This window comes from Tenrec ecaudatus, chromosome 10 (assembly GCF_050624435.1).
Source record: "Tenrec ecaudatus isolate mTenEca1 chromosome 10, mTenEca1.hap1, whole genome shotgun sequence".
In the NCBI taxonomy this organism is placed as follows: Eukaryota; Metazoa; Chordata; class Mammalia; order Afrosoricida; family Tenrecidae; genus Tenrec; species Tenrec ecaudatus.
The window spans coordinates 48,896,823-48,910,587 of NC_134539.1; the positions used below are offsets into that span (position 1 = coordinate 48,896,823).

The window sequence follows — 13,765 nt, forward strand, 5'->3', positions numbered from 1 at the left end:
TTCTCAGCTCCGTCGGAGCTCCACGGCGTTAAAAGCAGGGAGGTGGGGATGGCGACAGGGAAGCCCTGCGCCCTGGAACGTGGCCCGGAGGCGGCGGCCCCCGGCCGCTCCGAGCAACGCCGCGGGGGAGGCTGCGGACAGCGTCGGAAACCCGACCCGAGTTGAGAGCGGCGGGACCCGGCCGGCAGCCCCGTCGCTCCACCGGGCGCTCGGGAGTCGGGCACTAGGGGCGCAGCCTCCGAGCCCCACACTGGGCCTCGCGCACCGAGGCCGACGCGAGCGCGGGGACCAAGAGGAGCCCGGGAAGCCCCGCGGGCGGCCAGCAGAAGCCGCCCCGGGCGCGCTCCCGGCAGTGACGCCACTGGCGCCCGGGCGGGAGGCGCAGCGCGCACCGCCCCCCGAGAGGCGGGCCCGGCGGCGGCGGAGGGCGGGGCGGGGCGGGGCGCGGCCGGGCTGGCCATGGGGTCCAGGAGCGGGCGGGACTCCGGTTTCGATTAGTGCGTGTCGCTGCGGCAGCTGGAGGAGGCTGGGGAGGCGCGCGGGCCCCGGAGGTCAGCGGGGAGGCGGCGGCGGCGGCGTCAGCGGGCAGGGCCCGGCGAGGGTCTGGAGCGGAGGGCCACGCCGGAGCGAGGGGACCACGGCCGCCGAGCCCACCGAGCCCGGCCACCGCCGCAGCGGCGGCCGCGAGCGCGCCGAGCGAGGGCGCGCGCTCGGGGGCGCGCGCAGCCTGCCCGCCTCTTCCGTCGGCACCCCCTCGTCCCCTTCCTTTCCCACCTTCGTCTCCCTCGCAGCGCCCCCGCGCCGGCCGCCCACCCCGACGGCCTACTGTGCGCGCGCTGTCCGCGGCGGCCGGATCGGGCCGGCGGGCCGGGGGATGGCGCTGCTGGACCTGGCGCTGGAGGGCATGGCCGTCTTCGGGCTCATCCTCTTTCTGGTGCTGTGGCTGATGCACTTCATGGCTATCATCTACACGTGAGTCGGGGGCCTCGCTCACGGGCGGGAGCCTGGGGGGTTTGCGCTTCGAAGGGGTCTGGGCTGGGGAAAGCTCATTTGCTCACCGTCCCCTGTGCCGCCTCTGCTTGGACCGGTTCGGGGAGGAAGAGTTGGGCGAGTGAGGAAGGTTGCTGCTGGCCGCGGGCGACTGCCCGGCGGGGGCGAAGGGGTCGGTGCTCTTGCTACGCGTTGGCGGCAGGTTGCTTGCTTGGTTTCTGTTGGGGATTCGCGACGCTTGTCATCGGGGCCAATGTCTGCGGCGGATTGTGTTGTTTTTCCGGCCGGGCCATGTTTCTGTAGGTTTATGGTCGTTGCCTTTCCTGTGGACACTGTGCAAAGCTACCTGCACACCTCCCTGTGGGGTATTTTTTGTTCTGGGGGCTTAGCTAGGGGTGAGCACGCACCTGTCCACCTTGAAAAATGTTCACCGGATCCCGCAAGCTGTGGCCGAGCTCTGAGTCAAGTCAGCTTGGCCATTTCAGGGTGCATTTCCTTCCTTTTCTTTATTTTTTTTCCAGTTTCTTATCAATTGCCTTCTTTACCCTCCACTCCATCTCTAGTTACTGAATAAATACTTTCTAGGCCTACTAGAGACCAGTCACTATTCTTGTGTTGGGGAGAATTCTTGCCCTCATGAAGCTTCCTTTTCTAGAAGGAAGAGATGGCTAACATGGATATGTCAGTGAAAATACCTTTGAAATGAAACCTGTCTTCCTGAAGAAATGAGAAAAATGCATACAACATATTACACATATGAACAACATTACAAATATAGATTCATGTGGCTTTTAGTCTGAAAAAAGAACCACTGTGTATGTTAATTCTACCACAAAGTAATACACAGCTTATGTTAGTGAGGGCGTGGGGGCAGGCAACTAGGGACTTATTTACTTTTAAGGAATTTTTTCCTGTTGTATTACAGAGAAAATAGTCTTTCCTTCTTGCGAATACTGCATTTTATTAGTATAGGGTAGTATTTCATGGGGTTAAAAATGTAACCTTATGTAGTCACAGAACTGATTTCTGGAGTTCTTAAAAAACATACCAATTTGTTACTCTTTTAATCATCAAAATAAAAATGATTACTATAAAAGAAACGTAAATAATTCATAAAGGAATAAAGAAAGTTAAACACGTATATCCACCCCAAATTCCACTATTGCTATTATTGTTAAACTTTTGGGATTCCCTTTCCTGTTTTATTTCTCCATATGTAAAAATGGAACCTACAAGGATTATTGCTTTGTAACCTGCCTTTAAAATTCATCAATTTCACAAATGTGTCCTGAGTTGTCTTTTGTACAAGGCACTGTTCTAGGTGCTGGAAAGAAGTGTAAAGAACAAGCTACACAGGATCTCTGCTGATGAGACACTTCCCTAGAAAATGTCGCAACCATTTTTCCCTGTCAATACTAGCTGATATGGAATGTCAGTATGCAATGTTGCAACTTTTACAATCTCTATAGATGTGATCTTGCATAGCTTTTAATATTTGTATTGGTATTCTGGTGAGACTCTAGAATTTATTCATTTTTATTATTGATGGGCATTTAGGTTATCAAGGTTATAAACAGCATGTGCCAAATCCCTATGCATGTATCTTTGGAAAGAAATGCTTAGCTTACATCTCTAAAAGAGGAATTGTTGAGCCACACAAGAAGGCAAAGAAACAAAAAGTCAAACCCATTGCTGGTGTGGATCTGGCATCATAGTGACCCTGTAGGACAGAGAACTGTCCCAAGACCATTTCAAGGGCTGTTACCCCTACAAAAGCCTAGTGGTCTCGGACCCACCCCCAGGTTGGTAGCCAAGAACTTAACCACTGTGCTGATTAGGGCTCCTGGGAGGCAGACAGAAGTGCTCCACATTTTCAAACTTCAATACACATTGCTCTATAGACAGGCTAGTCATAGGTCTGGTAACATTGTATGATGGTTTCAATTCCCTTTGCACCAAATGTCAGGGTTTTTGCTGCTTTGCATATTTTATTTTCATGCCTTTAATTACTAGCTCCATTGATCAATTTTTGTAAGTCCATTTGGTAGCTATATTTAATAGTAAATTCTCACTCAAAACATAGTAAAGTGATCGACGGGCCTAGTGATTAAAGACTAGAAAATAAAACATGCAAACAGTAAAATTTGCATATTGAACATCCTTTGTTGTGATCTATCATCCATTCACCATTTTGATTTTCAGGTTCATCTCTTAGCTCTCATATACTGCATTGTCCATCCCCTTCCCTGCCCCCCCCCCCCATGGGTGTTCTTTCAACTTTGCATATATACCTAACATGGAGAAATATGTGTGAATGGGTCAAAAAAATTTTTTAATGAATTTTCTGATACCAGTATAATTTTTTTATCATCTCCTTTGCCCTGATACATCTTTGCCTATATTTTCTTTTTCCTTTTGAACAGTTCATTTTTTACTGTACTTTGAGATCTAGAGTTCTTATTAGAGTTAATTTTGCCTAAGTATTTTAGCACTTTTCCCAAAATCTCATTTATTGAATAGTAGTGGTTTGGCTACTCCAATTTTGAAATTTTTTTTAATTAATGACTATTTCAAGGCACCAAGTGTTTCACAAATATCTGTCGGTACTTGACCCAGTACTACTTATTTTTTTAATCAATGCTATTTTATTACCTTATTACTGGTGAAGTCAAGCACTTTATATTTTTGCAAACTTTTTGGGATTTTTTCCACATTTTCACTTAAAAGTGAAGTTTAGAACTTTTCTTCCAAACCTTACGAAACTTGAGGTGTTTTGTTTTAACTACTGTTGGTGGAATTATGGTAAATTTACTGATTAGTTTGGCTTCTTTCAATATAGGATAATGAAATGTTTCCCCCATTTTATATATAGACACTATATAAAGTCATACTCTTGGTTTACCCTAATATTCCAAATAACCATCTTGAAGTGGTTTGTACTTATGACAACTCCAAAATTGTTTTCAGTTATTTTGTGCTTAATAATAACAAAGTTAAAAAAAACCTGTGTTCGTTTTAGAATAGCGTACACATTTAACTTAGTTGAGATGCTGGGGATTTTTTTATTACTTGTGACCTGCAGATTTATCTTTCTTAAATCAGCAGTGATAGGGTCCTAAAATATCATTAATGTATTATAAGTTAAATAAAATTGGTTTTGACAAAGTGGAATGACTTGTCTTAGCAACTAAAGGAATCCTGTGAATACATTTTTTAATAGAAAACTGAACATAAATATTCAACAGCTTAATTTATGGGCCAGTTAAAGTTTACCTTTGTTAACTACCTTCTGGTCCCACCTTTAAAAACTATGTTTGATTTGATTTCTCTTTCACTGAATTAATAATACACCCCAGTGTAACCTAAGAGCTGTTTTCCAGTGAGTACAAAAATCCTCCCCATTTTCTATTGCGTGTCGAAAAGCTGCCAATTTGACATCATAACCTTTTGATAGGCAAAGCTAGGGCGTTTGGCAACTATATTTGATCAAAAATACTATGCTAACTTTTCTGTGCCTTACTGAAAAAAATATTTTGAACACATGTTTTATCCCCCTTCCAATCCTTTATGAAATAAGACAGAATATAAATATATTAAACAAATATCATTAGCCTCCTCAAAAATGAAAGCTTGCAACTGGTGGCAATGGAACCTAATAAAAAATAAAATATATAAATGTGTGACGCCATATCTGATTGTCAGATTAAGGCTACTACTTTCTGAAAATGTCATTAAAAAAGTCTTGCACATATTGTAATTCATACACATACAATATGTGTGTCACTTCAACCTTTAACAAACATTTAAAACCAATTGGTTTCTTTAAAAAATGAAATGCATGTGTACAGTATGTAAGGATATCTAGTTAATTTAGATTTGCTACTCAGTTGTATCTTCTTAGAATGAGGTAAAGTAAAATAAGCTAAGTGTTAACATGGTCTGACTGTGATGCCATAATCGATGATTCCATGAATCATGCTTGTTCAATAAAACCATTAGTTTCGATTTCACACACTTCTCATAATTTCTATAATCCTACAATTTTTACAAAATGGTAATAACTTAGAATGAAGGAAACCAGTGTTTTTCAGTTATGTACCAGATGCTTTCTCCTGTCCATGTTTATTATTGAATATGCTTAAAAAAAGAATATGCTCAATAATTTGATAGCCTGTTTGGCATGTTTGTCTGTCATGTCTAACATAGAGTACTTACAGTGCAAAGTCTATCCCCAAGATTTAGATCTTCCTAAAAATAACTAATGGTTGTAGCCTCAGCTTCTAGTTTATAGTTATTTCCCATGTGAGAGCTACAGTGTTCCCATCATTTGGGGCTGAGGTGAAATCTTGCAAAAGTTTGAATCTAGTTGTTTTCTTACTTTTTGGCCTTTAGAAGTCATAGTGCTGATTGAGATGAATCTCTAAGGATACACCCTTTTCTTGCCTCTTTCTCCTCCATTCCTTCCTCCTTCCCTCTCTGTGCCCCTTCGAGTTTTCTTTGCTTACTTCTTGTCCATAATGACTTCATGGGCAGTGGGTGGTTGGTAGGCGCTGTTAGTCAACTGCAATGCAGAGCCACCCCGGGCTCAACAGAAGAAACACTGCCCCATCCTGTGCCAGCCTCACAATTATTCTCATGTTTGAGCCTTTGCTGAAACCATTGTCAATCCAGCATGTCCAGGATCTTCCTCCTTTTTGCTGCCCCGCCACTTTACCAAGCCTGAGGTTCATTTCCAGGGACTGATCTCTCCTGACAACATGTCCAAAGTATTAGGCCTGATCTTTTTTCTGGTAATAGATTAGAGTTGCCCACTAGTGTGGGCATAGTTCTAGTATCTGTAAATATTGGTTGCCTTTCGGTCAAATTGTACCTGTTCAGCTGATTAAGCATTAGGCTGCTGATTTTAAGGTCAGTGGTTCAAACCCATGAGCTGCCCTGAAGGAGAAAGCTGAGGCAGTCAGCTTCTGTAAAGATTCCCACCTTACGGAGCAGTTCTGTACAGTCTATGAGTTGGAATTGACTCAGCAGTGGGCTTTTCGTAGTGAAGCAGAGGTACTTTTACTGGAAAGTTTTCAAGTTGATTTAGCTTTCCTAAGATAGTACATGTGTGAAATCAGAAAAGTTAGGTGCTTTTTAACCTTTAAAAAATACATATCTGAATATATAATTTTATAGCTGATGTATAACTTTTAAATGGAATTTTAAATGCCCACAGGATTAAGATAACGGGGATACAATAATTATCAGAAGCTAGTTGTTTTTAATGTAAGTTTTAGCATTTTGAATTTTTTTCTAGCTTGATATTGGCCCTAAATTCAGGAAGACATTGGTACTCTGAGCTTTAGTGCTTTTCAGTCACTAGCTTAGCATTTTTGTGTAAATTGAAAGCTGCTTATCTCTTTTGGACCAGAGAAGAGAATGCACTTGATCCTTGGCCACATCGTCATCAATCTAAGGTCATTGCTGCAGGCCCACCTTTTGATAGATGAATGAGGCAATCCATTAATTGAGTCACTTCAACCTTGAGCCTGGGACTTTATAAATTGAACTGGTTGGGGGAGTAGAGGTAGGGGACAGGGGTCGGGGAGCCCTGGTGGTGTAGTGGTTATGCTTTGGCCTGCTAACTGCAAGGTGAGTAGTTTGAAACCACCGGCTACTCTGTGGGAGAAAGTTGGGGCTTCCTGCTCCCTGACAAAGTTAGTCTTGGAAACTCCCAGGGAGCAGCTCTGCCCTGTCCTATGGGGTTTCCATGAGTCGGAGGGATTTGATGGCAGTGAAGGTTTGGTTTGATAGTGTGATAGCTTTGGAAAGTGAACTGAACATAGTGGTTTGGTTTTGAATATTCATTGGTTCCACTGACACACACACACACACTTCTTTCTGAAACAGTTTTCCTCTTCTTTTTCTACAAGATTAGTTCTCTTGCATCATTAGTTCAGTACACTCCTTTTATGTCCCTACATTACTGAAACTGTCCTTATGGACAGGTATTTCTACCGACAGCCTTGGTCCTCTTTCTTTTCTCTCTGTGTGTGTGTGTGTGTGTGTGTGTGTGTGTGTGTGTGTCGTAGACCATAAACACTGCGTTCAACTGTTAAAATCACTCACCAACCCTTCCCCATCGCCAATCTATCCCCTCACCCTCCACTCTGATATCTCTTCCTCTTATATTTGAGCCTCTTGTACTTACTTTCTCTTACTCTAACCCTCTGCTTGCAGAGCATGACTCTTGCATCGTGTGCTTAAAATCTTAACCATGCTACTGCCTTGACATACCCTTGTAGTATTTATTCAGCCACGTGGGATTGGTGGCCTTCTCCCAAATGTGCCATATGCTTTCCTTCCATCCTTTGTTTTCTTCTTTCCTTCCTGCCTTTCCTCCGGCTACTACTTTGTTTATTTTTAAAACTAGTGTTATTCGGGTCAGGAGCCCTGGTGGTGCAGTTGGACAGTTTAAAACCACCAGCCACCCTGGGAGGAGATAGTTAGGGCTTTCTACTCCCATAAAGTTACAGTTCAATTGTCTACAGGTGGGTTTTGGGTCTCCACACCAAACTTACCTTCATTCACAATGATATGATTTTTTGTTCTGGGTCTTTGATGCCTGATACATGATCCCATTGACACCTCATGATCACACAGGCTGGTGTGCTTCCCCTTAAAGAAGGGTCAAGGAAGAGACGAGCCAGTCGGGTTGCAGAATAGCACCAATGAAACATACACCTTTCCTCTAGTTCTTTAATGCTTCCTCTCCTCCATGATCCCCCCCCCCCAATTCTGCCTTACAAATCCGGCTAGACCAGAGCATGTACACTGCTACAGATAAGAGCTGGAAACACAGGAAATCCAGGACAGATAAACCCCTCAGGACCAATAATGAGAGTAGCGATACCAGGAGAAGGGGAAGGTGGGGGAGAAAGGAGTAACTGATCACCATGATCTACATATAGCCCCCTCCCTGGGGAATGGCCAACAGAAAAGTGGGTGAAGGGAGACATCGGTCAGTGTAAGACATGAAAAAGAATAATTTATAAATTTTCAAGGGTTCATGAGGCAGTGAAGGAGAGGGGGGAAATGACCTGATACCAAGGTGTCAAGTAGAAAGAACATGTTTTGAGAATGTTAATGGCAACATATGTACAAATGTGCTCCAGACAATTGATGGATGTATGGATTGTGATAGGAGCTGTAAGAGCCTCCAATAAAATGATTTTTTTTAAAGAGAAAGAGTTATGATCTAAGACAGTAGTTCTCAACCTTCCTCATGCCACGACCCTTTAATACAATTCTTCATGTGATGGTGACCCCCAACCATAAAATTATTTTCACTGCTACTTCATAACTGTCATTTTGCTAGTGTTATGAATTGGGTGACCCCGTGAAAGGGTCGTTCGACCCCCAAGGGGTTGCGACCCACAGATTGAGCACTGCTGGTCTGAGAGCTGCTCAGGGGCAGTTGCACACCATTCTGAGGGTCACTGACGTGGCATTGACACGATGGCAGTGAATACTAGGTTATCATGGATTTTTGTCTTTAATGGGTTCAGTGTTCCCTCTTGTGTCTTTCGATACTACTTTGGGTTTAGCATCTAAGTTCTAGGTGTATGAGGGAGCCTCAAAAAGTTCATGGAAAATTTCCATTATCTTTTAATTCTACTTTCCCACAAACTTTTTAAAAACCCATGCATATATTGTCTTTTACCTAATTAGATGATAACCTTTGCACTTAGGGGTGGTGTCTTGTTTTTTATTTACTGCGTCTACATTACCTATTAGGTATACTATTATTATTTGTTACTTGCTCTTTGAGTTCTGTTCCAGAAGTAATGGCTTTGTGCTCATCTTGTCCCCTTTGACCATTGCAATTTGAGGTCGGTCATCAGACTGTGGAAGATTCAGTGGCCATAGACTTGCATGGACTCAATTGAAATCGTTATATTTCTGATCAATTGCAAATTGAAGTATAAAATGACTCTACCAATATGTTTACTCATTAAACACTGTGTTGATCTGAGCTCCCCCCTCAGGCTGTACAGGGAGGGCTGCCAGCAGTATTATCTTGACACTTGGGGCTGGCCTTCAAGGGGTACAGAGGAAGGACTATGTCGAGCTAGTTGACAAATGCAAATCAAAGTACCATATATACTCGAATATAAGCCGACCCGAGTATAAGCCGAGGTACCTAATTATTACCTGAGAAACTGATTGACTCGAGGATAAGCCTTGAGTGGAAAATGCAGAAGCTATTGGTGAGTTTCAATAATCAAAACAAATGAAATAAAATTACTAAAGATTGAGACATCAGTGGGATAATATATTTAAATAAAAACATAAATAAAAGGACAACGAGTTATTTAACATTAGTAAACCAGCACAGTAAGTGGAAAATAGGGTCAGCAAAACCAATAAGATATCAACAATGATACCTTAATATTACTATTCTAGTACTATTCCCTGAGCTTAATCAGCAACCAAGCTAAAATGCAAAGAGTTAAAATCCTTCAAAACTAGATTCCTCATCATCATCCATGTCCAATGCAGAGCTTCAGCTGGTGTGAGGTCGTCATAGACGCTGTCCTCACTCAGATCGCCGTCATCATCATCACTGCTGTCATTTTCATATAAAGCGCAGTCTTCACTGCCATCCATAGCATTACTAATACTACATTTCTGTAAGGCACGTCGCACCACGTCTTCTGGAATGTCTTCCCATGCATCTCCAACCCACTTTGCTATTAACTCGATGTCAGGCTTCATGAAATTTCCTCCTCCTTTTGTTAGTCGGGCTTGACTAGATGACATCCATTCATGCCACATCCTTCGCACACGGTCTTTAAAAGGCTTATTCTAAGATACACAGCATAGGACGGCTCTGATTGGTTAGATGTGAGTAAACAAACATTCAAAGCCCTACAGTGTCAGCGGGCCTTTAAATGAACAGCGGAGAAACAGCAATCACCCATGAGACGACGGGCGCTCCTCCCATTACCTTGGGGCCCCAGAGAGGTGTGACACTGACCCGTGTATAAGCCGAACCCCAGTTTTTCAGCACATTTTTTGTGCTGAAAACCTCGGCTTATACACACACACATATATGGTAAGTACTCTCACTTTCCCTCCATGTACAACATTTTATTTCACTCAAAATAAGTTGCACAGCATGTAAAGAGTTACAATGGTAGCATTAGGGGCATTTGGAAGAGGATAGAGAGGCCTGTTGGTTCCTCTTGTAAAAGGAATAGATTATGAGTTTGTAGCATGCTTGTGGGTCCTCTTTTTTAACATTTATTGGGAGCTCTTAGAGATATTGTTACAATCCATAGTTCCATTACATCAGGCGTAGTGTACGATTCTTGCCATCATCATGTACAACCCATTTTCTTGTATGAAAAAAAGTTTTTGAACTTTTTGGTGTTCAAACACAAATCTGGAATGAATTGAGCTCGACAACCGAGGTATCACTATAATTTAAACTATAATTTAAAAAATACTTTTATTGGGACTCCTAGGTCTCTGATCACAATCTGTACATTCATCCAGTGTGTCAAGCACATTTTCAAAGCACTCTCTTCCTACTTAAGCCCCTATGTCAGCACCCTTCATAAGTTATAGATTATTATTTCCATACCTTACATCGTCCTCCATCGCCTCTCACCCACTTTTCTGTTATTGGTTCCCCTGGGAGGGAGTTCTAGATTGTTCCTTGTGATAAATTCTGGGGTCCTCTTTTAAAAAAAATTTTTTTAGCAGTATCTGGTGGGTCCACGTTTTTCCATGTGTGCCTTTCCCTTTTTGTGACTGAACACTTACAGAAGACATACCTTTTACTGAGGCCCCCACAGTATCACCTGTGTTCTCCCAATCCCTCCCTCTGTTTACCGTTTCCATTTGTCCCTCACTTCTGTTGTCCACCTTCTGAGCTTTATCCCTATGCAGGTACTGCCCTTTTGATATCAAGTGGCTGATTGTTCTGAGGATTGCCACCTCCCTAGGGTTATGGTTCACCTTTTAGGCAGATGCACTGTCTGGGGCTGAAAGCTCCTTGGGGTGAGTCCATTTCCAGGACTGAATGGTGTTTCAGGGCCATGGTAGTCAGGGCTCCATACGTCTCTTATCAGACCAGTAAGCCTGCTTGACTTTTTTTCCCTAATGATTTCTAATTTTTAGTTCCACCGTTTTCCCAAAGAGCACAATAACCCACCATGAGTTAGCTTTATAGAAAAATACAAATTGTTTTCAGTGAGCAATGAAGTTCTGTGAAGGGGCTTCATAAAATTCATGAAAAAAAATTTTTTTAATTAAGGAACTTATCCATGCTTTTGAAGACGCCAAAGAAGAGTAGGAAATCCTAGATGCAAGGAACCAGTCAGTCCAAAGGACAGAGGGACTCTGTGACCTTCAACCTTCATGAACCTGTGACCGGAACTAGGTGGTGCCCGGCTAGCACTGGTGAATGCTGTGAAACAGATCGCCCTAGGAAGACCTGGGCAGGGGCTCAGGCTTGTGGAACACCATTGTCTATACCTGGTGTGACTGAGGAAGCCCATTTTGATGTAGGACCATTTTTGAAATAGCACGTGCTATTTGGAAATACCATTAGTTGTGACACATAGTGATGATCAATACACAGGAACAGCCTTCCAGATTACAGTCATAAGTGATAACGACCAAAGGCTTTAATCATTGGCAATTGTTGGTATGGATTATGTTAAGTAGGGAACCTGCTGACGTATCATCAACCTAATTTTACATTCAATATCAATAAGCTTGGGGAGCATAGTTTTTCAGAATGAAATGGAGGAGAGGCATTCTTAGAGCCAGAAAAGCTGGTTCAACCGATTTACAACAGAGCTATAAAAACAGCAATCAAGGGCTATAGTGTTTAGTAAACTTGGACTTCAAGGAATCCACCAGCTCCCCTAAAAATGTGGCTCACTTTTATGAGGTAAAAGAGCTACACAAGGAGGCTTGGTAGGGCATGATCAAGGACAATGTAACCAAGAGGAATTACTAAAACTCCAATGAAGGCTGAGCATGACAGTGGACAAGAGGAAAGTCAAAGGAAATAGAGGAAAGAGCTAGGAGGCAAAGGGCATGTATAGAGGTCTAAATAAAGGCATGCACATATGTAAAGATATTTCTATATAAGGATGGGAAATCGATTTATGTGCATATATTTATAGTTTTAGTTTTAAGGTAGCAGATGGACATTGGACCTCCACTCAAGTACTCCCTCAATGCAAAATACTTTGTTCTATTAAACTGGCATTCTATGATGCTCACCTTCCCAACACAATTGCTAAAGACAGCGGGTGCATAAGCAAATGTGGTGAAGAAAGCTGATGGAGTCTGGCTATCAAAAGATATAGCATCTGGGGTCTTAAAAGCTTGAAGGTAAACAAGCGGCCATCTAGCTCAGAAGCAACAAAGCCCACATGGAAGAAGCACACCAGCCTATGTGATCATGAGGTGTCGAAGGGATGAGGTATCAGGCATCAAAAAACAAAAAAATCATATCATTGTGAATGAGGGAGAATGGGGCGTGCAGACCCAAAGCCCATCTGTAAACAACTGGACATCCCCTTACAGAACGGTCATGGAAAAGAGAGGAGCCAGTCAGGGTGCAATGTAGCAATGATGAAACATATAACTTTCCTCTAGTTCCTAAATGCTTCCTCCTCCCCCACTATCATGATCCCAATTCTACCTTACAAATCTAGACCAGAGGATGTACACTGGTACAGAAAGGAACTGGAAACACAGGGAATCCAGGATGGGTGATCCCTTCAGGACCCGTGGTGAGAGTGGTGATACTGGGAGGGTGGAGGGAGGGTGGGTAGAAAGGGAGAACCCATTACAGGGATCTACATATAACCTCCCCCTGGGGGATGGACAACAGAAAAGTGGGTGAAGGGAGACATCGGACAGGGCAAGATATGACATAATAATAATTTATAAATTATCAAGGGTTCATGAGGGAAGGGGGAGGGGGAAAACGAGCTGATGCCAGGGGTTTAAGTGGAGAGCAAATGTTTTGAGAATGATGAGCATAGCCAATGTGCAAATGAGCTTTGTACAATTGATGTATGTATATATTGTGATAAGAGTTGTATGGAGGACCCCCAATAAAATGATTTTTTTAAAAGCTATAAAAGAGTAAGTCAAAAAGTTGCTACAAAATCATAGAAGCCTTTATTTAACAGAAATAGCCAAATGTGAAGCCGTTGTTGCTCAGCATACCCTCTACGTTTGTATCTGTTTGTATCCGCCTGAGGCAGCCTTTCCATCATCTGACCCTTCCCTGAAGAATCCTGCCTTTTTCATTTATACCACTTAAAACGGTTGTGTCGGAGTGTTGCATCTCAGGGAACTCAAATTCTGTACCTTTCCTATGTCCTTTGTGTTTGGAAGAGAAAAGGCAGTCGGGAGGGGCACAATGAAGGTTGTAGGGTGCGGAAAAACTTCCTTGGTGCACTTTCCTGCCCTTCTTCTCAACAGTACAATTCTTACTTTTCTTAAAGTTTTTTCATAATAAGCCTCTTGGATCATCTTGTGTTCTTTGAGACATTATATCAGAGTTATCCTTTGAGATCCTCCCTTCCCCCAAAAAGTCCCCAAAGTCTTCTCAGCAGACATCTCTGTCTTGAATTTAACAGCTCCAGAAATACCCTGTAGAAGCCACAGTTTTCATTGGGCTGTTTTGTTTTTTTTAATTTAATCATTTTATTGGGGCTCATACAACTCTTATCACAATCCATACATACATCCATTGTGT

General features: G+C 42.9%; 1 protein-coding gene across 1 annotated transcript in view; it reads left to right on the plus strand.

The window, feature by feature from the left end:
• Positions 1-473: 473 nt before the first annotated feature.
• The window catches only part of UGCG (UDP-glucose ceramide glucosyltransferase), a 45,923-nt gene continuing 32,631 nt past the window's right edge, over positions 474-13,765 (plus strand). The window contains exon 1 of the mRNA XM_075560318.1: positions 474-972. Within this exon, the coding sequence (XP_075416433.1) occupies positions 875-972 (98 nt within the window). The 5' untranslated portion in view covers positions 474-874. The remainder of the gene's footprint in view (positions 973-13,765) is intronic.